General features: G+C 33.9%; 1 protein-coding gene across 1 annotated transcript; it reads right to left on the minus strand.

Moving 5' to 3' along the window:
• Positions 1-221: 221 nt before the first annotated feature.
• Positions 222-22,997, minus strand: LOC126817688 (A disintegrin and metalloproteinase with thrombospondin motifs 6). Its single transcript, XM_050544799.2, has 24 exons — positions 22,405-22,997; positions 21,707-22,095; positions 17,580-17,730; positions 16,882-17,123; positions 16,523-16,606; positions 14,174-14,316; positions 13,451-13,494; positions 12,354-12,459; positions 11,772-11,918; positions 11,109-11,250; positions 10,036-10,143; positions 9,598-9,743; positions 8,893-8,956; positions 8,138-8,240; positions 7,844-7,977; positions 7,464-7,587; positions 7,044-7,124; positions 5,424-5,587; positions 4,968-5,106; positions 4,428-4,557; positions 3,809-4,016; positions 2,445-2,621; positions 1,763-1,913; positions 222-1,559 (listed from the first exon to the last, which is right to left on the minus strand). Exons 1-24 carry the CDS (start codon positions 22,508-22,510, stop codon positions 1,438-1,440), a joined length of 3,405 nt encoding a protein of 1,134 aa, XP_050400756.1. The 5' UTR covers positions 22,511-22,997; the 3' UTR covers positions 222-1,437.
• Between the last annotated feature and the right edge of the window lie 449 nt (positions 22,998-23,446).

A 23,446-nucleotide genomic window follows, 5' to 3' on the forward strand; every position in this document is an offset into this window, starting at 1 on the left:
CTGGTCAATTCCGGTGATTGTAAGTGAATTCCAGTGATTGTAAGTGAATTCCGGTGATTAGTCGGGCCGTCAAATCATATTAATGGCAAATAATATTGCCATGGATAAACACTGATTTTAAAAACAATGTATTCAATCTATTTCAGTGATCAATACAAAGCTTTATTATATGATATTGTTTTATGTTTATTTCTGTAAATGAAAATAATATTACTATACATTTATACACACTAAATATAAATATAATACTGAATATAATATCTTTAAAAAACATTACTACAAATTTAGCTCTAATTGATGGTAAGTCGGGTCCTGCATGGGCCATTACAAAAAGTAATACTACAGCATCTAAATGCACCTCTATTCGGTCGTTCTATAACAAATTTAGCCTATGATTCTATAAATGATACTATACCTATACATGTATATAATACATATAAAAAATGATATATTCTATTTATTAATATATAGGTATCTTTCAGCAAAATTAGGCCCACCAAAGATATTTTCATCTGAAAGTATGATAAGTAATATAAAATAGTAGACCCAAATTGCATAATAAGCCAAAAATAAAGTAAATCGGGTAATTATACATATGATCAACCACAATTTGGCCATTTGATTACGAATGTGAGCTACCGCTTGTTGCCAAGCTATAATAATGTATTTAGAATCTCAATTGTTTGTTATAATATATCTTTAAAAAATGGCATATAATAAATCTATACTAGTATTTCAGTACTATTATATAGTAATCAAACAATTTCAAGACGTCTGAATCACAGGTTTTACTCTAGGTACTACCTGGTCTACACAGACAGCATCATCTTAACACATGGCCATGCTGGGCACTTGCCCGGGGGCCTCAGAAGCATAAGGGCCCCATGCTACTCTATTTATGTTGTGACTTTGCTGTACAGCATATTTTTTAATGTTTAAACTAAACATTGATTTTCTTGGAAGTACCAATACAGTTAATATTTTTCAGTCTTATCCACAATTTACATTTTCATTCCTGTCAGTGGTTGTGTAGGTAAGGTTCTATAATTCTGTTACGATGGCCCTGCACACAGAATACAATTTTATGGAAAAAATTTATTGTTTAACCTTTCAAAAGGATTCTTTAGTCTTATCAAGCAAATGGCATCAATTTCGCCCAAGAAAAAAATGTAATATGTTATAGGTATATTCTACAACCAGGTACTAGAATGTCTTCAAAAACCTGTGGTCCAAAATGGAGTGCTGAACTTGGTGTTTGCAGTGACCTTACAATACAGAATATATAATATACTATGTTTAATTCACATAAATACATCCTTAATACTTTTAAATAAATTAGAATATGAAAATAATATCCATCTATATATAGTTTGTGTTCAACTGTTTATTGTCACACTAAATGTTTGATGATCACACTATGTCTATTCTGCTCCTGATCTATCCTCTTTTTGCATGTTTTAAACAGGTTAAACAACACATTTTTTGGAAATATTCACGATTACAGAATCTAAACTTTAGCACCAATGGACAATAAGCTACTTTATATTTGTCTACACACTCTGAAATGAAAAATGAATATTTTGTTATCAATGATAACAATATAACATCTATAATATACCCTTCTTCTGAGAGTGGTGGACAAAATGATTCATTAACAGCAACAGAGCAATTTTAAGGAAGCCTGCATTGAGAATGATTTGTAGGTTTCAGATTCTATATTATGATTGGTCATATCAAAATCAATGATATCCCTAGAACTTACCATCATCATCATCCTCATCTTCACACTTCGTTTCACAGGTTGTTATGGTTATGGGTTTCTTTCTCCTATCACAGTTCTTACTAGGTTGACCCTCTGGTGATCGACATTGTACATTTCTTCTCTGATGACCTGTACCACATTCTGATGAACACTGTACAAAAAAGATATATTAAACCATAGGTTACCAGGCAGAAAAACACCCACACACAAGAAGCTTTCATCTAAGCTACTTGTTTTTGATAAACATAAAATCAAATTTCTGACTTGTTGAGTATTTACCTTTACATGATTTTAATGACATAGTAAAATTCAAAATGGTTCTGTGTGAGTAATAATGGAATAATTGCAAAAAGAAATGAAAGAAACTGGTTTATGAGAGCTCTATATTTCAACTTCTACTTATCGGATCGAACAATCACATCTCTTTTGAAAATAAAATCTAAATCACAACTAATTTATCCTGCCAAATCAAAATTTTAGTAGGTTTCAATAATGCTTATCCAATATCAGGAGTGACTACAGGATTTTGATGAAGCAATAACTCAGCTAATAATTATGTGCAAATCTGGTTTTCAGTAAAGTCCATCCTTATGGAATTGTTTTATTGACAGATGCAAACAATTATTTGTGAATCTATATGTAAACCATAATTTACATCCTAAAACTAAAATCTCAAATTTACCTCTCCCCATTCTCCTTTTACCCATTCCGGTGGTGGACAATTTTCATTCCTACAAACTTTGGTGGTAACTGGCTTCTCTTTTAAACTACATTTTTTTTCTTCTAAATATGTTTTGCCATCACTGGTCATACAAAAAGCTCTTCTTGTTTTAGACCCTGCTCCGCAACTTGGTCGACACTGTATTTCAAAAGATACTGAATTAATTTTTAAATTAAATAAGAATGAACCATGAAATAATTTTTTAGTATTTATTGTACAACCAGACATCTGCCCACATGAATAAATAATTATGGTCTGCAGTAAATTAATACACCCCAAAAGATTGTCCACAACATTTTTCTTCAATTATAATGTGCACTATTGGCAGACCAATCTGATTAAAACACAGATCCTATTTCGTTTCATTTTTTATAGTTCAAAATTTCGTTTTACTTGTCTTTACTACACTAGGATCTGGAAGAGTTGTTATATAACCCGCATTCTGGATAATGTGAGGGATTAGCTAATGAATCGGCCTGTTACAGCAAGTTTTTGGCATGAGATGCACGAAACTGTGGGTAACCCACTAGAAACATCAAATAAATGTCTGACGTCATAGGGTCAAAAGCCGCTTGTATAACCTCTGACGCAACCTTCCACTAAAACCTTTCAGATCTTCATGTAGTGTAGGCCATTGAAAGTATAAAAAAAGCGAAACAAAATATAGATCTGTATTTTAATCAGATTGTTGGCAGACAATCCACTGCTGAAAACCATATAACATACAATCATTGTATAAGTTTTGTTTAAACCAATCAGTGTTAGTGTGAATACTTAAATAACCATAAAGGTGATGAAGAATTCTCATGGATATCAGTGACAAGAAATTGGAGACACTAAATTGTCATGGTGTGCAGCACTGTGCAGTGAGTGTTTTACAGATGCAGAGAAAGATGATAGTGAACAGGCCTCAAGGAAAGCAACAGAAAAAATACTCTTCACTGGTGCCGATGCACTTTGGATTTTGCGGATAATTGAAAGGTTTTTGTTTACTTATTCCAGATTGTTGTTGAAAAAGCAAATATTGAAGCCCCAAGAAATTCTACTTTCAAAATTACAACAAACAGTTTTAGCTGTATGAACTCTTGAAAGGTTTTCCAACTGTCGAGTGTTGCTTTATGTGCACCCCAACAAGTACACATGACAACCTTGCTTTTCTGTCACATCCGAATGACTGAACGACACTTTACCAGGCTTAAAAATCCTTTCAGCTCATGTCAGGATTAGAAACTGTCCCCTTCCCCCTCAATAAATAAGAAGTGTTGTAATGTGTACCTAATGTCACATCTTTTTATTACCTTTATCCTCATACAGACGTATCTTACCTTGGACCACTCATCAGTAAACCAAACGGAAGGACATTCTATTTCTCCACAAGTTTTATCGACTGATGGTTTATTATCTAGACACTCGGTATCATCTAATACTTCTTTAGGTTCATCTTCACCTACTAATCTATCACATACAACTGATCTACTCTGTAAACCTCCACCACATGACTGACTACATTCACCCCAATTACTAAATGTCCATCTGTATAAAATATTCATATATCTATTAAATTTTATCAGTTGATTGAAGTGACAAAACTCAAAATCGACCAGACCTCAAATTCTGCAATATTACAAAGTAACTAAAATATTTAAGGTTGTTGTCTTTTCATTGGCCCACATCTAATATCTGTATTAGGATCTAAATGACAAAAGCTGCAACCTTGAAATATTTTGCTTGTACAAAATGTCCCAGGTTTCTAATTAAGTGAGTGCAATGACTGGGTGTGACTGCCTTGTAATTTTATTGATGTTAGTCTTATTCCAGTTCCATAAAAATTCATTTTTTTTTCCTTTTTCATAAAAATTTGCATTTTCAGATAGAAAAAAGATTTTTGGATAACAACAAAAAAAAAAAAAATATAAAGCATAGCATGCAGTAAAATAATCTTACGTTGGTGGACATGGTTGATGATTACAGACTTTTTTATGATCACTAGGACGAGGTTGTGGATGACAATATCTATCACTGACAATATTAAGATTAATTTTATGAGTACATCTAGGAGTAGAAATATGGAGTCCTGAAAATATAACAAAAAATATAAATAGGATATTTTGAGAAAATAATATTTAACACAAAAAATCACAGTGATCAATAAGTAGAGACCAGTAATGGTGAGGGCTTGTGGCATGGTATATTGCGATTTGAAACTCAGATGTGTCTTGGAATATTTTAAAATATATCTTAGAGGATGCTAAGTGTGTATTTTTAGATAGACTCCTAGATATTAGTGTCTTGTGTATATGACATTGCCCTAACATTATCCTCTGTAATTGTCTTAGGAATATGACATTGTACATCCTGGCATTATACTCTTTTGTAATTCTTTTGGGAATATGGCAATATCCTGGCATTATACACTGTAAGACTCACTATTAAAATTATACTTATTAAATAGTTGTATTTTAGAAAGAATGAATTATAAATTACCTTTAGCACATGATCTAGAGCAAGCTGACCATGGTGAATGATCCCAGGTATATAATGATATATCATGATTGGTATAAGATTTATTAAATGGTAAATTATATTCATATTTCACTCCTTTATTCTCTTCTTGCATCAACATCTACAAACAAATACATAGTATATATACAGAAAATAAGATATATTCATTGGGATAACCATACGTCTATTCCCTGTCTGTTTTATTGAATTCAAATCACTATGGTCATTCCTTTTATAGATTTCATAGAATCTTGTTGAAACCTTCATATTCTTTTTTTATAAGTTTTAATATTTATTTAGATTGATAATTTGGTATTGTATAATAATTATGTAGGATTGAATCTTCTTTAACTAGAGTAGTTTTGAGTAATTAACAACAATATCTACACGATAGATTGCCCCCCACCCCCCAACACCCACACCCACAAATAACATTACCATGACAATAAGAGCTTCTCCTGTTGGACCAATGGCTTCTAATATTTCAGATTTGTCATCCTCCCTTTGATAATGAAATACTGTTCCTGCCAATGGAAATTTACGTGGCCAGTCGATTGTCCAGTCACCATTAATATAATACCGATCACCTTCATTCTTGATGGCTGAAAGAGAGAGAAATGGGGTTTAATATCTACTCAACACAAACCAGGTTATTTTGGGACTAACATATTGTACAATATTTTTTAAATAATTCACATGTGTGTAGTAGCATCTTAACCCTTTCAATGCTAGACATAAATCCACTGCCTGTGCTAGACCCTTTTTTGAGGAAAAAAGGGAGGTTGGAACTGAATGCCAAGCAGTACTTATGGAAGCTTTTATGAAAAATCTTTTTGTCTGTTGGGATGGGCATGAGGTTGGGCTAAGAGGAAAAAATAGAATTTTGGAAATTTGCATAATAATGTAGTCACGTGACGTCATGGCGGCCATTTTGGATTTCTCATTTCACACTAAAGCTAACACGAAAACGAATTTTTCTCCATGAAATACTTAAAAGATATTGTTTTTTTTACTGGATTTTGATAAAGATATATAAAATGAACAAAAATATCAATAGCAGCCATGAGCAATGCCGCCGCGAACACGCGCATCACGTCTCCCGCTGCCATGACCACGTGCGGATTGCAATACCTTGTTTTTACTTTCACTTTCACTTTCATCCCCAAGTCCCATATCATTATCAATATAGTCAGTCAATAGATCTACACGTTCGGGAATCAGGAATTACCTACGTATTTTACGATCCAGCAGGCCAGCATTATTATCAACATCAGAATTATTGTCAGAATCTACTGCAGACACAGGGCTATCGTGTTCACATTGGGCTTGTTCATCATGCACGGGAGACATAGCTAGCCATGGGCGGAACGTCGTGCAACAAATCACACACTTCATAATACCAATCACTGTCCTGACTACTATCATTATCAAGTAACTGGAAACGAATTATGTGTATCACCCGCCTCGAAATTGTCCACATGTTGGTCAGCAAGACGTCATTCACGACTTCGTCGAGAGTGCATCGTCTACGTTGTCACAATGCACTCCGCCATTTTACGGTTTGCCGCTTTGAAACACGTGGAAATATGTTCTAGTGTATAGAAAATACAATAGATGGCACTTGCAGTTACGGTACTAATTTTAGCGAGGGCTTTACTGATTACACGGTAATACCGGGTACGGGCATTTTACCGACATTTTATAATACCCGGTACTACCGGGTATACGCAGTGAAAGGGTTAAGCAGTGGGAGGAAACTGGGGCCATCGGAAGACTCAGAGAAAACCCATGAGATTGAGCAATGACCCTTCTCCTTGACCATGTTACCGTCAAATCCAGTTTTACGACTGTAGAATAAGACAGTTTTACAAAAAGTATTATCCATGCACTGTATTTTCCATATACGTGAAAATTGTTATTTGATTTATAATATGTTCTGTGACCAAAAGACAATGATCAATATTTTAGACTAATATACAGACAATTTCCAACAAATTGAATATGGAGTTCAAATTCCAATCGAATCTTTACTAATATTGCGTCTTTACTAATTATTACCTAGGTAGTTACGTGAAAAGACTGCTTCAGTAATCTTTACATTCATGGCACCAATTGGTATTTTCACTATTTCATGGTATGCTGTAAATAATTTGAATTTATGATGAAAATTAAAAAATTCTAAAATATTTTGATCTGGGTTACATTTGAGACATCTCACATGGCGTGGTCAATGCAAAATCCTGTTGGTATCGTTGGCTTCAAAACCATACATGTTCATTGTGGTTTATGTGAAGAAGCAAACTTGTAGTGAATAAAAATAACAACAAAGGTCTAAAAGCAGGCTTAGATAAATATATTACCAAAGATCATATATACTTTGTTTATTAGGCTTCAATTTCATGAAAATTTTATAAGGAATTTTAACCCGAAGTGAAGGTGTCATATATACTTGAATAACAAAAAATCAGATTAACTTACTTCCTTTAGGTAATGGTTTATCAAATAAACCTGATATGGTTTTACAAGTTGTACCATCACCACCACAAACACGACATTTATCCTCTCTTAAACTAGACCCTAAATACCCATCACATCCTACTTTCTGTAAGAAAAATATTTATATTTCAGTCTGTACATCAACGAGAAATGCTATCATGGTTTCTGTGTACCATGCCTAAGCTCCTCCAGTTTCATCAAATACAGTTAAATACAAGATAACACAGATGGATGCAATATTCAAGTCAGTATATATTGGAGGCCAGTTAACCACACTACTGAATGAAAAATACCCTCCCCAGCCTTTCCTAATGTCCTTCTAAAGCATCTAAGAAATTTGTGAAATAATTAATTGGACTTACATGGCAATCACCACTAATGCATACATCTCGTTTATCTGGATAACATGGTGTACCATCTAATACTTTAGGATTTCTCTCCGTGTAAAAATTATAACCATCAGCCATACAGATCAATGCACAAGGTTTTACCTGAACTTAATACAAATTAAATCATATTAATATAAAATAATAAACTAACAGATACTAGTAGTATATTTAATGTTATCCTAAGACATAATATGTGACACAGAGGGGTGGGGCATTTCATGTTTATGTTGACTTTACTTTCAGTTGATATTTCAAAAAAGTATTAACCTCCTGTGTATGGTTTCCATATGTAATGTCTGCCTCGGAACATTTCATTGTTCGAATTGTTGCATTGTAGTTCCCTAAAATCAATGGCATCTTCTGGACAGTCCTGTATGCAAAGAAGAAAAAAAACAACTTTAACTCTTCTTCAAAACCATATGACATAGGACACAAAAAAAAATCTTACGGTACATCTGTTTACCCACAAATGTAATTCCCCTTCTAATTATACTCTTTCTTGCATGGGTATTTTTGTTGACTTTTTGTGTAGAATTGAAGAAAAGGGTTTGAATTTACATTTTCTACCAGGTTTTGGTGCATATTCATGATTTTCAGGTGAAAGGATAACAGACTTTAGTTACACTGAAATGTAGTTCAGATAGTTGCATGTTTATTAGTATGGTACTTTCAGTTGGTGTATCTCAAGATTTCCATGGTGAATCTCAAACATACTTTTGAGCAAGACGTTGCAACATGTTTCTGTATCTGTGGTAGAAAGCGTTCAAAGTTCAACCCAAAGAAAATTTGGGGAAGAGTTAGAGCTTCTCAAAGAGATGAGAATTAACATTAGAGTCAATGGGGGAAATTGATGGTGTAGTGTGGCAATATACTTCAAAAAGGGAGACAAATTCGTAAGGACAAAAGCATAACCTTCTTCTACTTTTACCTCTTCAAAGATCAATATACATTAACCGAATTTCCATAATAATATATTACTGATAGAATATAAAAAACTGTGAAAAGATATAAAAATATTATACCACAATATTACATGATCTGTATCTCTTCCTTTCTCCTGTACAATATTTTCCACCATGACGAGCTCTAGAACATATCATAAAGGCGTAGATTAGAAATCACTACCATATTTCGCCTGAAGTGGGTACTATATCCAATCTCCATAGATGCGGAACTGGGTTTGGGTAAGCATAGGCTCTGGGAAGAATAATCTTTAGACATGATAATCCTGATTTTGTCAGAGTAATGTCTGCAGGCCCAGATATTATCTGGTATTTCAAACATAATGATAGGTTTAAAAGGTTCTGATGTATAGTTTAGTATATCAAAATTGTCACTATCTGAACTGCATACCTAACCCTGCTAGTATATCAACATAACTACAAAGAAAAATTCTGCCAGAATGAGTTAAAACATTGGATCTTCGATTGACAAGTCAACGAATCCCTGACTTATCTATCAGCTTATTAAAATCCATATAACCAATACAGCAAAGTAGAGAATAACACACAAACAAATTTGAAAAATGTAAGTATGGCAATAAGAGTATTATACATTCAAGCACATTTTATGTCTTATTCATTATATATTGCTACAGTTTTGGTCAGTACTATTTTGTTATCTATGACAAATATTAATTCTTATTATCATAACATTCAGGCAAACCTTAGAAATGACAAGAAATCCAGATAACATAAGAAATGACAATTCTGTAATTGTTATCTTACTCTGGATTGCTACAGTTTCTATGACTAGCTGATACTCCTCCCCCACACGTTCTGGAACATTCTCCCCATTCTGACCATCCTCCCCAATTACCGTCAACTGGTCTTGGTGTGAAATATGGTGGTCTACACTGTCCACGGTAACACCACTGCAATAAATTCATAACAACACATATTGAATTACTAACAAAAATATAACATGCCAACAAAACTGTCAAAAATGAATATTCGTAACCCAACTTCACGATAGTCCCACGAAGATGTCTGTCATCGCTTAACCTTGTAGAGCTTGTGAAGAAATCTTGGCCAAACAATGACACTGATACTCGATATTATTAGAGTAATGCAATTGTTTAACCCTTCAACTTTCAGATCACCTGTAAAAGTAGTTTCCAGTCCTGCATGGTGGCAACGACATGTATTAAATATAAATATACATACTCCTCGTTTTTTAGATGTTAATGGACATGTTGTTCCTTCTGCTGCTGGTATACTGTTAGTTACACATTCTCCTTTTTTATCAATACATGACAGCTCAGTACATACATTCTGTTATAATATAATACATGAAATTTAGTACATAATATATTCTGTTATAATACATGACAGTTAAAAACATAATAATATATTCTGTTATAATGTTGTAATACATGATAGTTCAGTCAGTCACTGTCCACCTATCCATGACAGGTGGGCCTAAGCTCATTAAAAAAAAGTGGGCCTAAGCCTATAAAGAAAAAAGAAAAAAAGAAAAAAAAAGAGAAGAAAGGAGAGGGGGAGGACAAAAAAGAAAGAAGGAAGGAGAGGACAGGATACTTGTGTGGGCCTTGGTCAATGACCTGGCAGGTCGGCCTTCGGCACACCAGTCCAGCACTGAGTTCAGTATACATATCTTTTATAATGTAATACATGATAGTTCAGTACATATATTATGTTGTAATATAGTACATGATAGTTCAGTACATACATTCTTATACATGATAGTTCAGTACATATATTCTATACTAATGTCCAAAAGAAAGTATACACTGTGCATTTCGTCCTGCTTCAAACAAAGTCGTTTTTTCATTGTATGCGGTATTTGGGTACAATGTCCATTTGTTTTGCCGTTTATTTGCTTAGAAATATTGAGTTTGGACGCACGAGACATGTTCAGTGTAGTTTTATCACATTTTTTTTGATTTAAACAAAACTTAGTCATATTTTTACTGCGTATACTTTCTTTTGGACATTAGCATATTATAATATAATAATATTATTAAAGATGTATTGTGGAAGTACTAACTCTGTCTATTGCAGGTCTTTTTTCTGGCTTCAAAGTCTGTGTTATATAAATCATTATTTAGACATTAATTCACATGACAAATTAAGCCCATAAGCAACTGTCAGATGGTTGAGATTTTAAGTGGATTAGACGCAATGTGTACCAATCTTCGCAAAAATGGAAAATTGAGGTATTATTGCAATCTGTGATTTATAGGTTTTAAGTTTAAAACATAAATTATGGAACCTACCTTCAGATTACAAGCTTTTGATTTTGAGCCAAACTGCAATTTACACTGTTGATTAGAACCATGACGTTGTCCTGCTAGTTGTTCTGGAAATTTGAACTCTCTTTGAGGTGGAACATTCTTCAGACAATGCCCACGGCCTGAACTACCAAGAAAAGCAAGTATATAATAAATTGGCTCCAGTCAAATAATCGTATGTATTCTGTCTAGGTAATTACTCAATGAAGAGATAAAAAGACCATCTGCAATATCATAATTAAATTGGCTTATCGGACAAAATATGAGCAATAATCCTGTCTGATATCTAAAAACAAATGTATTAATAGAAAATATAAAATACATTTAGAATCAAATGGTCCAGTAATAGACAATCAGTAGTTTGAAATTTATGATCACTTGAGCTTTCCATAGATATAAAGGGAGAAGTATTTTATGTATAATTAGCAGTATATCCAGCAGTGCCCTGGGGCCAAAATTTGTTAGGGCCCCAAATTCACCCAGGGAGAGCGGCAATGAAATTTTATGGCCTAAAACATTCACAGGGTCATATTGGTTAATCTGATACCACATATGTAGGGGGTGGATCATGACGACAAAGTGTGATGGGCGAACATACGCACATACACCCATACACACATCTTTGATTTTATTTATATAGATACTTACTCAAGAAAACTAGTAATGTATTCCTTACTGCAACTGGACCAGAGAAAAGGTTTTGTATCTTTTGTGAGTTGAGCTGCCATAATGCGAGCTCTCTCATAACCTGGTGTACCACATGGATTGCCAGCTCCATCATGATGCATCCCAAAACTAGGATAACAGAGATATTGTACATCTATTTATTCAACTATTTTTTTTAAAAAAAGAGCTACACAGTATTTTAGGGAAAGTGAATCAATAGACTAACATATGAGAATGGGTTAATACACAGGTACATCATGAACCAGTTGTAAATACATGAATTGACATAAAGGTAGAACTTTAGGAAGTACCTCAAGACACCCGAACTGCAATTGATTTTTTGTTTATTAAAAAATAATTAAAAATCTTGGGTTAGTCCCAAAATGACCTAGTTGCTAGTAGCCCTGATTTTGTGTTGAACCTCCATGTCCTTTCTAATTTACATAGTCTAACAGTATTAATGCACTGTAAGTTATAATAATACTTTTCTAGTTGGGCAATTTTTCTGTTTTGTTTGTCCTGTGTGAAGAATCTTATGGCAAGAAAAATGTATTTGACACCTACTTATGTCCAATTTCATGTGCTATTGTAAACGCTGATGCTAGTCCAATGTCTTCATTTATACTACAACTTCTATCTTCTTCACACATACCAGCTACTGGTGCTAAACCTACAACATAAAAAATACACCTCATTTATACCACAACTGGTGCTACCTACAACATAAAAACACATCTCATTCCGATGGATACAATTCATTTTTACATGATCCGTCAAGAGAACTGCAAGATTAACAAGGGGATATGATTTTTCTGATAAAAGGCCATAATTAGCCTTCCTAATGATTTTGCGTGTCCTGTTTTCCTGTGGGATTTAAAAAGCACTCGGTTGGAGAGTAACAGTATTTTGTAAGTAGTACAAAGTAGTCTCTTGTCAACCAACCCAATAATTAGGTACACTAATTTTGGTTTAGACTCCATAATTCCCTTTAATTAGCCTTAAAAAATCAAACTTTTAGTAAATAGAAACTTGAATTACATTAATAATTAATTAATACATACTTCTGTGTCATTCAATCAAGTTTGGTTGAACTAGGTCAAAAAATACTATAATTTCTTTTGTGTCTCCCTCTTGGGAAGGGGGATCACGTGGCTAAGTGGGTAAGACACTGGCTCGCTAGCCTGGAGGTCGGGTGTTCGATCCCTGCATTGGCTGAGAAAGTTCATCCCGATTTTCCGGCGTGGTTTCCCCTTGTTAGTGATGCAGGACGGAGGGCCTGACAAGGACAGCTGTCTAGTATTTCGGATGGGACGGATAACCGAGGTCCCGTGTACACATTGGCGTGCACGTAAAAAATCCCTTGGCAGTTGGAATTTGATATAAGAGTAGGCCGTAGCGCCGCTGCCCGGGCAAAATTTTTTTCATAGCACACTGTATATCGTATGCCTGTCTTTATTAGCCCAGGTTAGGAGCAGAACAGTAGGACGTTAAACCCCATTTCATTCACCCTCTTGGGAAATTCTATGTAGACAATTTCAATTTTAGTTCTTCTGAGAAAATCTAATTTTTTACATAATTTGTTGTGGAGTCTGCTAAATATAGACAAACATAAAACTAAAGCTGTGGTTTCAAATATCACAAACTACCCAACTTTATCTTACCTAATGTTCCACATGGTTTATTTTTGTAAGTACAAATGTCGAATCTGAAAAGAAATCCATCAAAATTTAAATAAATGATAGGATAAAAACTATCAAGAACTATTTATGTTTGTCTAATAGGAAAAACATTGGTGATTTATTTCAGTGAGTGATAATGCCATGTCAAATTTCTTGTTAAAGAAAAGTTAATAGGTAATTACGAATGTTGGCGTACATAAAAAAAACCTATATTAAAACAGTAAAAGACAATAATATTAGGCAGCTGCAATAACCCAGTAGATGCATATATACAGAAATATTGTTTGCTACATGAACTATTGGCATAATCTTCGCTGTGAACCACTATCAACATGTTTACCAAATGCACTTGTAATGAAGCCAGTAATACTTTACGAGCACTTTTTCCCCCTAGTCTGAAATGTCTAAGTCTTTCCCCGGCCCTAGGCCTAGCCTTTTTCAATGGGTAATTTTAGGGCTAGCAGCCAAGTGAGTGCCAAGATGATGAGGCTTTGATTTAGTAAACTCTTGATATTTTGTCCTCTGTGAACACCAGAACCTTAAGAGGTGACAAATATATCTATAGAAACAGTTCCTTATCTTTCTGGTTATATCAATAATAGCTGTGGTGGGAAACGGATACTTTGGAATAATCTTCCTTAGAATATCATGGGGGGTATGATTTTGCGATAGAAGGTTCCAAAACACCCTGTGTTGAACTCATACCTAGTTATCAATACAGCATTATCATGATGAGCAATGCCCTTTCTATTACCACTCTCTCTGTCTTCTGGTCCATTTATCGTCTGTTGCCATTTACAGAAACTATCCAACGAACGATCAGCATGATGACTTATTTCTAATCCAGACTGAAAATGTATGTGATTCTTAAAATTGCTGTTATAAGCACCTGATGAGACGAGTGGGGTATTTTCGACAAAAAAAAGGTAAAGGCTTTATTAACTTTGGCTCTTACTCATAAAAGAAAACCTGGAAATTGGAAATTAAATGCACAAGTACCAGTAATTAAAAATTTAACTTAAAGAGCACATACGATGAGAAAACTAAATTGTGTGTACTTGTAGCCAGTGGTTACTATATGCACTTTACGGCAAGTTAACATCAAGCTCATTAAAATTAATTCAGCTATCTTCATTCAAAGTCGCAAATATAGACCTCCTGTAAAAGCGTCTTTGCCAATTATCGAAATCACACTTAATCCCATCAGGCGATAGTGACGTCACACTGACCAAATGCATATTAGGAATGTTTATTTCTTAATTATCTATATACAGCCATCGTGTGTATTCATTAACGTGTAACTGATTCCTTAATCAACTAATCAAATAAAATAATTGACTACGTAATAATTTGTTTCGTAATTTATTTTAATTTAAGATCTCCCCCCCCCCCAACTAATCAGCATTGAACTATTTCACCGATTAAGAGATGTAATTTTTGTAATGATTATTGTTAAAATAGCTTATTCATTATATAATTATTTTGACAAATATTTGTAATATCTGGAGATTACATTGAGTGACTATATAAGATGAATGTTTCAAATTTTGTACATTCACTCTTCGAATTAACTATCATTCAGTTAAAAAATTTTGTTATCTCATTTGAATTCCTTGATAACAAAATTTTTGTGTTTATTTTTAAATTTGGGACTTTGGAAGTAGAAATATTTCTTTACTTATTCCATAACAATGTTCTGTGTGTACATGGCGGACACAGGACTAATAACAACCTAGAAGGTTTAACTCAAGATTGAATAAAACCATATCACACAGTCATCCTAGCCTCTATAGATTTATTGACACAATTCGAAATATTGCGAAGTGTAACGATCTAAATATGCTCAATTGACCTTGGAAGTGAAAAAGGGTGTTTAAGGAAATAGGTTACAAAAACTGCAGACCCAACTTACTAATGACGGAAGACAACAATTGAGTATTTGGATGCCGTAGGACATTTGTTAAAATTAGGATGAACTACTGTGTTTCTATCTTCATGTAAATTACTTTGACCTTTATCTATATTACTTTTTAAGAAAAAAATTGTTTTCCATCTTGATGTGCTACTTATTTTATACGATTTCTATATCAATTACATTTTCATTCTTTTTTGTTTTGTTTGTTTTGATATTGTTTGTATGAAAGAATCTGGACTGTATAATTTCTTATACGCTGTAGTCGAAATGGCATGTTTTTATGGAAGAATCTATTTTATAGCTTATGAGACGGTATATAAGTAGGGATAATAAAACCAGCAGATTGTATAATCTGTTTGTTATAAGCTGTAGTCAAAATGGGACGTAGTCGAAATGGGAGGGTACCCTATACCACTGGCTATTAGTACATAAAATCTAGTTTTATCATCTTATGTGCTCGGGGGAGCTGGATAACTGAATGGTTAGCTTGTGCACGCTGCATCATAAGGTCTGTCATTGAGTCAGCTGGCGTGGTTTCGATTTCCCAGTTGTATGTGACAAGGGGTAGGGTTACATGTCCAACTTCGTGGGTTTTCTCCGGGTCCTCCGGTTTCCTCCCACTGCTAAAGACCCCTACGCGCAAGCAAATTATTGAAATAAAATTAAAACATGTTAGTCCCGAAATGACCTAGTTTATGTTGAGTGGATGTTAAACCCCATTTCTCTCTCTCTCATCTTATGTGCTCTTTAAGGAGTTGAACTAAAGTATTGAATTAAAAAAATTAAATTCTATAACTTCTATAAAGTAATGAATTGATCTGATTGATTATTTTGATTGGTGATAAGACAAGATCTATGTTAAGTTTTCTGTGCCAAAACCAGTACAATGTTTCAAATTTTAATACTGGCTTTATCTGTGAACATGAAATTTTCAATGAAGATATGTGTATATGGTCATTCAAGAAAACAAATCAACATGTAAAATCCCCACACTGAAATCAACACTGAGCACAATATTTGAGAGGACCCATCAGATCTGTGTGATTGGTCACAAATTTCTGGTATTCTGCCCTTGCACCCTAGTATTCTAACATTTATAACATGGTATTTAATAAATAATGGGAAAGCTGCTATATTACCTGATCTTCTGACAACAATACTAATCTTGTGATGATAATATTAATTGAATTACCAATACTGGCATCATGGAAAAGCTTGGCAACCTGACCTCAAAAATATCAAACATATTTCTATAATGATTATAAATTAAATATATCAAATTGCAAATCAGTTGATAATAATAGGATAACGTAGGGGGGTTACTATTTATATTCTTGTAGCTGATTTAGATAATGTTGGGAAGTTCCTACTCATACACTTGATTTAGATAATTCTGGGGAGCTCCTATTCATACACTTGATTCATAAAAGGAGAGTGCAGGGTGGCATGGTCTAATCCCACCTCCCCTGACAAAATTTTATATCCACACAATACTTACAATATTCATAACAGTTAAAACATAGGGAGCTATTTCCTTTGATTTATGATAATCAACCATTCGTTTATCAGCTACAACCAACATCTCCACATTTCTTTTTCTGCTTACAGAACGGGGTCGGCGTCGCTTGCTTTTATTTTTACTAGTGAATCTGTTACGATTTCTCCCCTTTGGTTTGATGACTTCATTAAATATGTGAGGTGATTTGTTGTATAACCATTGTCTTTTTTCAAAATTATGATCTGTAAATGGGAGATAGAACTTGATTAAAAGAAATCATGTTAAAATGGAATTTTAATGATATAAATGACACTTTTACTTATTATATGGATGATTAGCAATGATACTTTTACTTATTATATGGATGATTAGTAATGATACATTTACTTCTAATAGGGATGATTAGCAATGATACTTTTACATGTAATACAGATGATTAGCAATGATACTTTTATTTATAATACATATGATTAGTAATGATACTTTTACTTACAATATGGATGATTGGCAAATGATACTTTTACTTATAAGATGGACTTGTTATGTAATGATTCTTTTACTTATAATATGGATGATTAGCAATGATACTTTTACTTATTATATGGATGATTATAAATGATACTTTTACTTATAACATGGACTTATTATAAATGATACAGGTGGTATTGTACTTGGCATATTTAACATTGGAAACTTACCTTTAACCCCACAGTGTAGAAATTTATCTTTAAACTTTAATGATGATCGTGAATAAACAATATGGGGGTAGCCCTGTTCTTCCACAGTATTGGTGGTATTCCATAATGGCTCCACAAAATAGTCTTCATCATCCGTACTAAACACGCCATGCTGAAAATACACATATATTGATATGTATAGAAATGATAACACCTGGCAAACTCGTTGTTGGATTCAGGGATTGGCTACCGGAGGCGACTGGTTCCGAAGGACTCCAGTGACGGGGGTTCGGGGATCATCACCCATATAATTTTTAAAATTACATCGTTGTATATGAGATTTACAATACTTTCCTGTCGGTTGAGATACAAACCGAAACCAAATCTGTCGAAAAACAAATGAAATTAGGTTTAATGCCTTGCTCTTCTGGACTAATGAGGAAAATTTTGCCTGGTAAAGATGGAGGGTTCTTATTGGAGAGTGGTGTTGCCATGGTAATTACCTAACAATAATGATGTGTAAAATAGTGCACCGCTAATTATGAGGGAATGAACATGCAACATATATTTCATACAACTTGTGAAAATGTTGATGACTGTCTCAAGATAAATATCCAAAATTAAAAACTATGCACAGCAAGGCAAGCACTCCTGATCCATAGTGCATCGGGCTGGATTAAGGCACTTATTTTAGGGGCTACAGCAGGGGCCTTCATCAGCTGGAGGGCCTCCAGAGATTAAGTGAAAAGCTATTTCAATTGTTGGATAAATTGTTAAGAAATTAAGCAGAGCAATTAACCTTAGATGTAAATACGTTTTGAATACTATAATACTTAAGTGGAGCTTTGTGGAAAACTTGTGCTTGATTCATTCTGAAAATTCAGGTGACTAACAAAATTTCTGGGCAAATAGCCTCAGCCCCCACAACTGAGATTGGCCCCCTACGCTTATGGGCAGACACAATCTTAATCTGACTCTGTTAGTGGACAATGGGTCATTGTCATTCACACCAGAGCAGGAAGACAGCACTCCCCTCTACAGTTAGTCACTGCGATAGATAGTATGTGCATGGGGATCGCACCACACATAAACAAACACCCATAAGATAAAACCACAGACATACAATATACACTGCAGGTAATAAATAAAAAAACGTATACCATCAACTAAATGGATCGGGGGGGGGGGGGGCAACTAGATCCTGATAGCACAGGATATCAGCAGGCACCCACCATAATAAACTCCAACAAATATCCAGACACGAAATAAAGATAAGAAAACAAAAACTGATGTCAACAGGGCTTATTTCTTGGACTCGGGTCATTGCACTGAATTCAAAAGCACTCTTTTCTCCGATTCCAGATTCCTTTTCTTGGGCCAGTGAACTGAAGTCATAGGGGACTTTTCTCCGATTCAAGGATCCTTTTCTTAGATTGCAGGCCCCTCCATCGGGCTGTGTGCCCTAGCAACAGCGGGTTCATATCCAGATTTCTTCCTGAATTCAGCGTTTTCTTTCAATGTTTTTTTTTCCCCTTCTGGCGAACTAAATGTCATATTTCCATAATATTTGCCATCCAACTTTTGATTATAAAGAGCGGGACTCAAATGGGAAATACTTGTTTGATGATTGCAGTTGTGACCTATTAAGCAATAGTTCTGGCCATACTAGAATGATTCTATGTTACATACATTTCACATAACGGGTGACACAGATTTCAATGTGGAATAGCAACACAAATTTCAATGATTTACAAACAATACAAAAATGTTGATTTTATCAATTTAAAAAAAAAATGTGTTTATTTTTCCATTTTATAAATTGATGGGCTAAAATTCAGTAAAAGTTTGCAGAATTTTATAACATCTTTATTATTGGTACATTCACCTGTACCTCAACTGAACTATTTTAAATTTGAAGATATTGGATTTCATCCAAACTTGTAAACAGTTTAATCTTTTTCCACCTGAAAATTTATCAATATCTAGTCAACTTATCTTAAACATTCTTTGAAAAAAAGAAATTCCTCTAATTTCTAATATAAACTTTGAAAACGCCCTGCATCATCAACTCTTAAATCTTGGTTGCCTCCTTAACGACTTGCGCTTAAAAACCAGCTGTGCTTCAGACAGACGAAACAGCTGATAGACTGTTCAACACTTTAAGTTAGAAGGCGAAAATAATTTTGTTGATAAGAACATGTGTTCATCTGACAGAATTCCACTTAAACATCGATATTCATCTTTATATTATCTCGGTTAAAACTTTTTTCTTGGCACTCCAGAGATTAACTGAACTATTAAACACACTAGACATTCCTGTGTAGTAAATTTAATGACTCGAGCATGAATTATTGAAATAGAAACAAATTATTTGTGGTTATTGTCCTTCATAATCATTCATATTAAAATAAAAATTCTACAGGAAAGTAATTTGTTATGATCCTAATAATGAATGATGAAAAGGTTATAAAAATGCCTAAGCTAATTAATACAAGAATATAAATAGATCATATATTATATATCAGCTGTCAAAACTTGACAGGTAGTTCTTTAACTAATACTATATTGGAGGAACTGCATGATTGGGTGGATTATTGATAGTGTGGACCAGCTCAATCAGTAGATATTACCATGTCTATTTCCATGGTTTCAAATCCTAGTAAAAAAACGCTTCAGAATTTTTAACAAGGTTCTGTGAGAGTCTGAAATAGTCTAGAAATCAGACATTTTTAGTCCATTTGTTCCTTGCTCCCAATCATCTATCGGGATAGGCCCAGGCATCTAAGTTCTCTGAGAGACTACAGTATTCCTAACTCCGGTCTTAAATCCTTTGAGGCACAGCTTTGGAGGTTTAAGTCATATTTGCCTTGCTAGGGATTTTCAGTGCATGGTTATGAAAGACTGCAGTAATTTTATTTCAAGTCTTGCTGTAATAAGAATGGGAATTTTTCAGCCGAACAATGGAAACAATCACAAAAAACACCCAATGGTAACCCTGCTATTCCAGCAGTCAGCAGAAGATGTCACCTTATTGAAGCTGACAAATACAGGCACAAGGCACTTTTTTTAATAAGTAACAAATCTTTTCAAGGTTTGTAAAAATTCGGTTAAAAATTTTATTCACAAGTTTAATCAACATCTGAAGCAAGAGTTTTAACCCAAGAAATAAAAATATCTTCAAATTTTGATGTTTGGTTTCCTTAAACTTTACTGTTCAGTTTTACCTCTATATTTGTTAAACAAGTACTCAAACTCTTCATGCAATATGTAAATTTAGATAAAGAGCTGACCATTATTTCTATAACAGTTCAAAAATAGATAATGAAAAATGAATATATTGAAAATATCATTCATATTACTTTATTCTGAGAGAAGTTATGAGTGTTTGGAGTTTTGGCAAGAAACAGCTGATTGCCATGATAATAAACAATCTTGATTGTCAGTCTTTTCATTTAGTGACATCCATTTTAATGATAACTAATTAGATGGCTCGGTTGGTCTAATCAATCCATTCAATATCTCAGCCATCTGATTATCTAAAGAGTTGAAGATGGACTTAGCATATTAATAAATGTCTAATTAATAATTTATTTAACATTTGAAATTTGAAGCCTTATAAAAGACATGTAATAGGCAGATTTAGCTCTTACATAATGCTTTTTTAATTTGCATTTCTCCAAATATTGGGGGGGTTGGATGGTCGAATGGTTAGCACGTGCGTGCTGTATCATAAGGCCTGTCATTGAGTCAACTGGCGTGGTTTCGAATCCCCGGTTGTACGTGACAAGGAGTAGGGTCGACTGTCCAACCTCCTGGGTTTTCTCCAGGTCCTCCGGTTTCCCTCCCACTGCTAAAGACCCCTACGCGCAAGCGAATTATTGAAATAAAATTAAACCATATGTTAGTCCCAAAATGACCTAGTTTGTGTGAGTGGACATTAAACCGCATACCTCTCTCTCTCTCTCTCTCTCTCTCTCTCTCTCTCTCTCTCTCTCTGAAATAAAATTAAACCATATGTTAGTCCCAAAATGACCTAGTTTGTGTCGAGTGGACATTAAACCCTCTCTCTCTCTCTCTCTCCAAATATTGATCTCAATAACAAAATATCAAACTAGTTGTTATTTATATTATTGTATGTTGATACTTACCAGACCCATACAATTACTTATAGCAGCACGTGATCTGTACGGTCCTGAACTATACCCGGTATAATGACAATCATACAAAGTGTCTAAATGTTTTTCTGCACCTTTTTTATACCAATTTTCCACCACAAAGTTCTTTGATAAAAGTTTCAAGTTAAGGGTTAAATTAAAGTTGAATTCTTTCCCATATGCAGACAATTTGTAGAAAACTCGCCATTTTCCAGGGTTGGACTGGTGCAAACTATTATCACTCTTTGGGCTGAAAGCAGTACTTCTTCTGGATCTACGAAGAACGTTTCCTTGTCGAACATCATAACTTAAAAAATGTCCCTGTTCATCGACTAGTGTAGGAATAACTGTTTGATAATCCGTCAGTTGGTTCAATAAATCATCTTAAAATAAAATAAATAATTGAATATAAAGATAAAATGTGTAAAGCTTTCAAAATTTGATTTTTAAAACATAAATAGTGATCCCATATGACCTTGGTCATGGTTGTATCAGGTTTATACAATTCATGGTAGAGAATTGCAAACAGTTTCTAATTAACACATATTGTCTTTTCAAATTAAATTATTATGCCTATTTGTGAAATCAGATCATGTTGGTAGGCTACATATTAAAAGAATTTTATTATTGTAAAAGGTGTCACAGAATTGTGATTATTAGGTATTATATTGCTTTTATATTTTTTTACTCACCCGTTTGTTGTTGAAGTTGATCAATTTTATTGTCTGTCGTTGGAATTGATGTTGTTCTACATATTTCACATGTTAAATAAACTAATATTATAAAAATAGAGCACATGCTATCTAATTTATATCGATCTCATTAAAGACAGAAATAATTTAAACAATCACACACTTTATAATAATCCCGCCAAGCGTTCAAGTCCGACCACCAACGTGTTGATGATATAATTTTTTTGTTCGTTCGATGTACTTCAACATCACTTCTCGTCAATCTGCCGCTTCAGCAATCTAATTGACTTAAACTTCATATTGCCAAATTTTATCCAAATTCAACAAGTAGTTGCGTCAGTAAGACCGTGCATGCAGCTGCCTTGTATAAGTTATCATTATCGTCTCATTATATTCCTGATAGCATTTCGTCAAATACTCCCTCCCGTATATTTACTACAGCAACACGTACATAAAGCGCAGACATTGAAACCACTAGACGTCTGCCCACAGGCAATTTTGCCTGTGTAAAACAACAGGTATCTGCACTTAATCACACTTCACCGCAAACCACAAAATCTCTCATAGACTCAAAGTGAGATGATGCCGTCAATATCTGCACTGGCACATATATAGAATCTAAACTGTCTCATTTCCAACTGATTACCATGACAATTCTGCTGTGTAAGGAATGGTAATATTACAAGATTATCGAGTGTTATTCTAACCTGAAGGGTTATGACCTATGTTCTGATTTCTGCACATGTTGTACTATGGGAACTACTAAAACCACTATAAGACTATTTACTCACTATACTAACATAACACTGCCATTTTCCCTGCCGGCTAGTCAACCCAAAATAATCCAGACAAACTCCATATGTTATTTATTCTATATACACTTTTATATCTACATGATCTATAGACCTACAAATATATGTATATATACCGAATTCCCTCGCCGCTCAAATACATACTAACAATTTTCAACCGTGTACATTTTTACAAACATTCAATTCTGGGCTTCATCAAGAACCATTAATTTACTGTTAATTAGCGGGAG

The sequence above is a fragment of the Patella vulgata genome, chromosome 4, assembly GCF_932274485.2.
Source record: "Patella vulgata chromosome 4, xgPatVulg1.2, whole genome shotgun sequence".
In the NCBI taxonomy this organism is placed as follows: Eukaryota; Metazoa; Mollusca; class Gastropoda; family Patellidae; genus Patella; species Patella vulgata.

Bases quoted from the DNA above. Each gene is read 5' to 3' on its own strand.
- LOC126817688 (XM_050544799.2), bottom strand. From the start codon at position 22,510: ATGTGCTCTATTTTTATAATATTAGTTTATTTAACATGTGAAATATGT. The intron at 17,731-21,706 runs GTAAGTATCAAC...GTGTATTTTCAG, and splicing joins TAAGTAATTGTATGGGTCTG to CATGGCGTGTTTAGTACGGA. The intron at 14,317-16,522 runs GTAATATAGCAG...ATACATTTTCAG, and splicing joins TATTGTTGTCAGAAGATCAG to TCTGGATTAGAAATAAGTCA.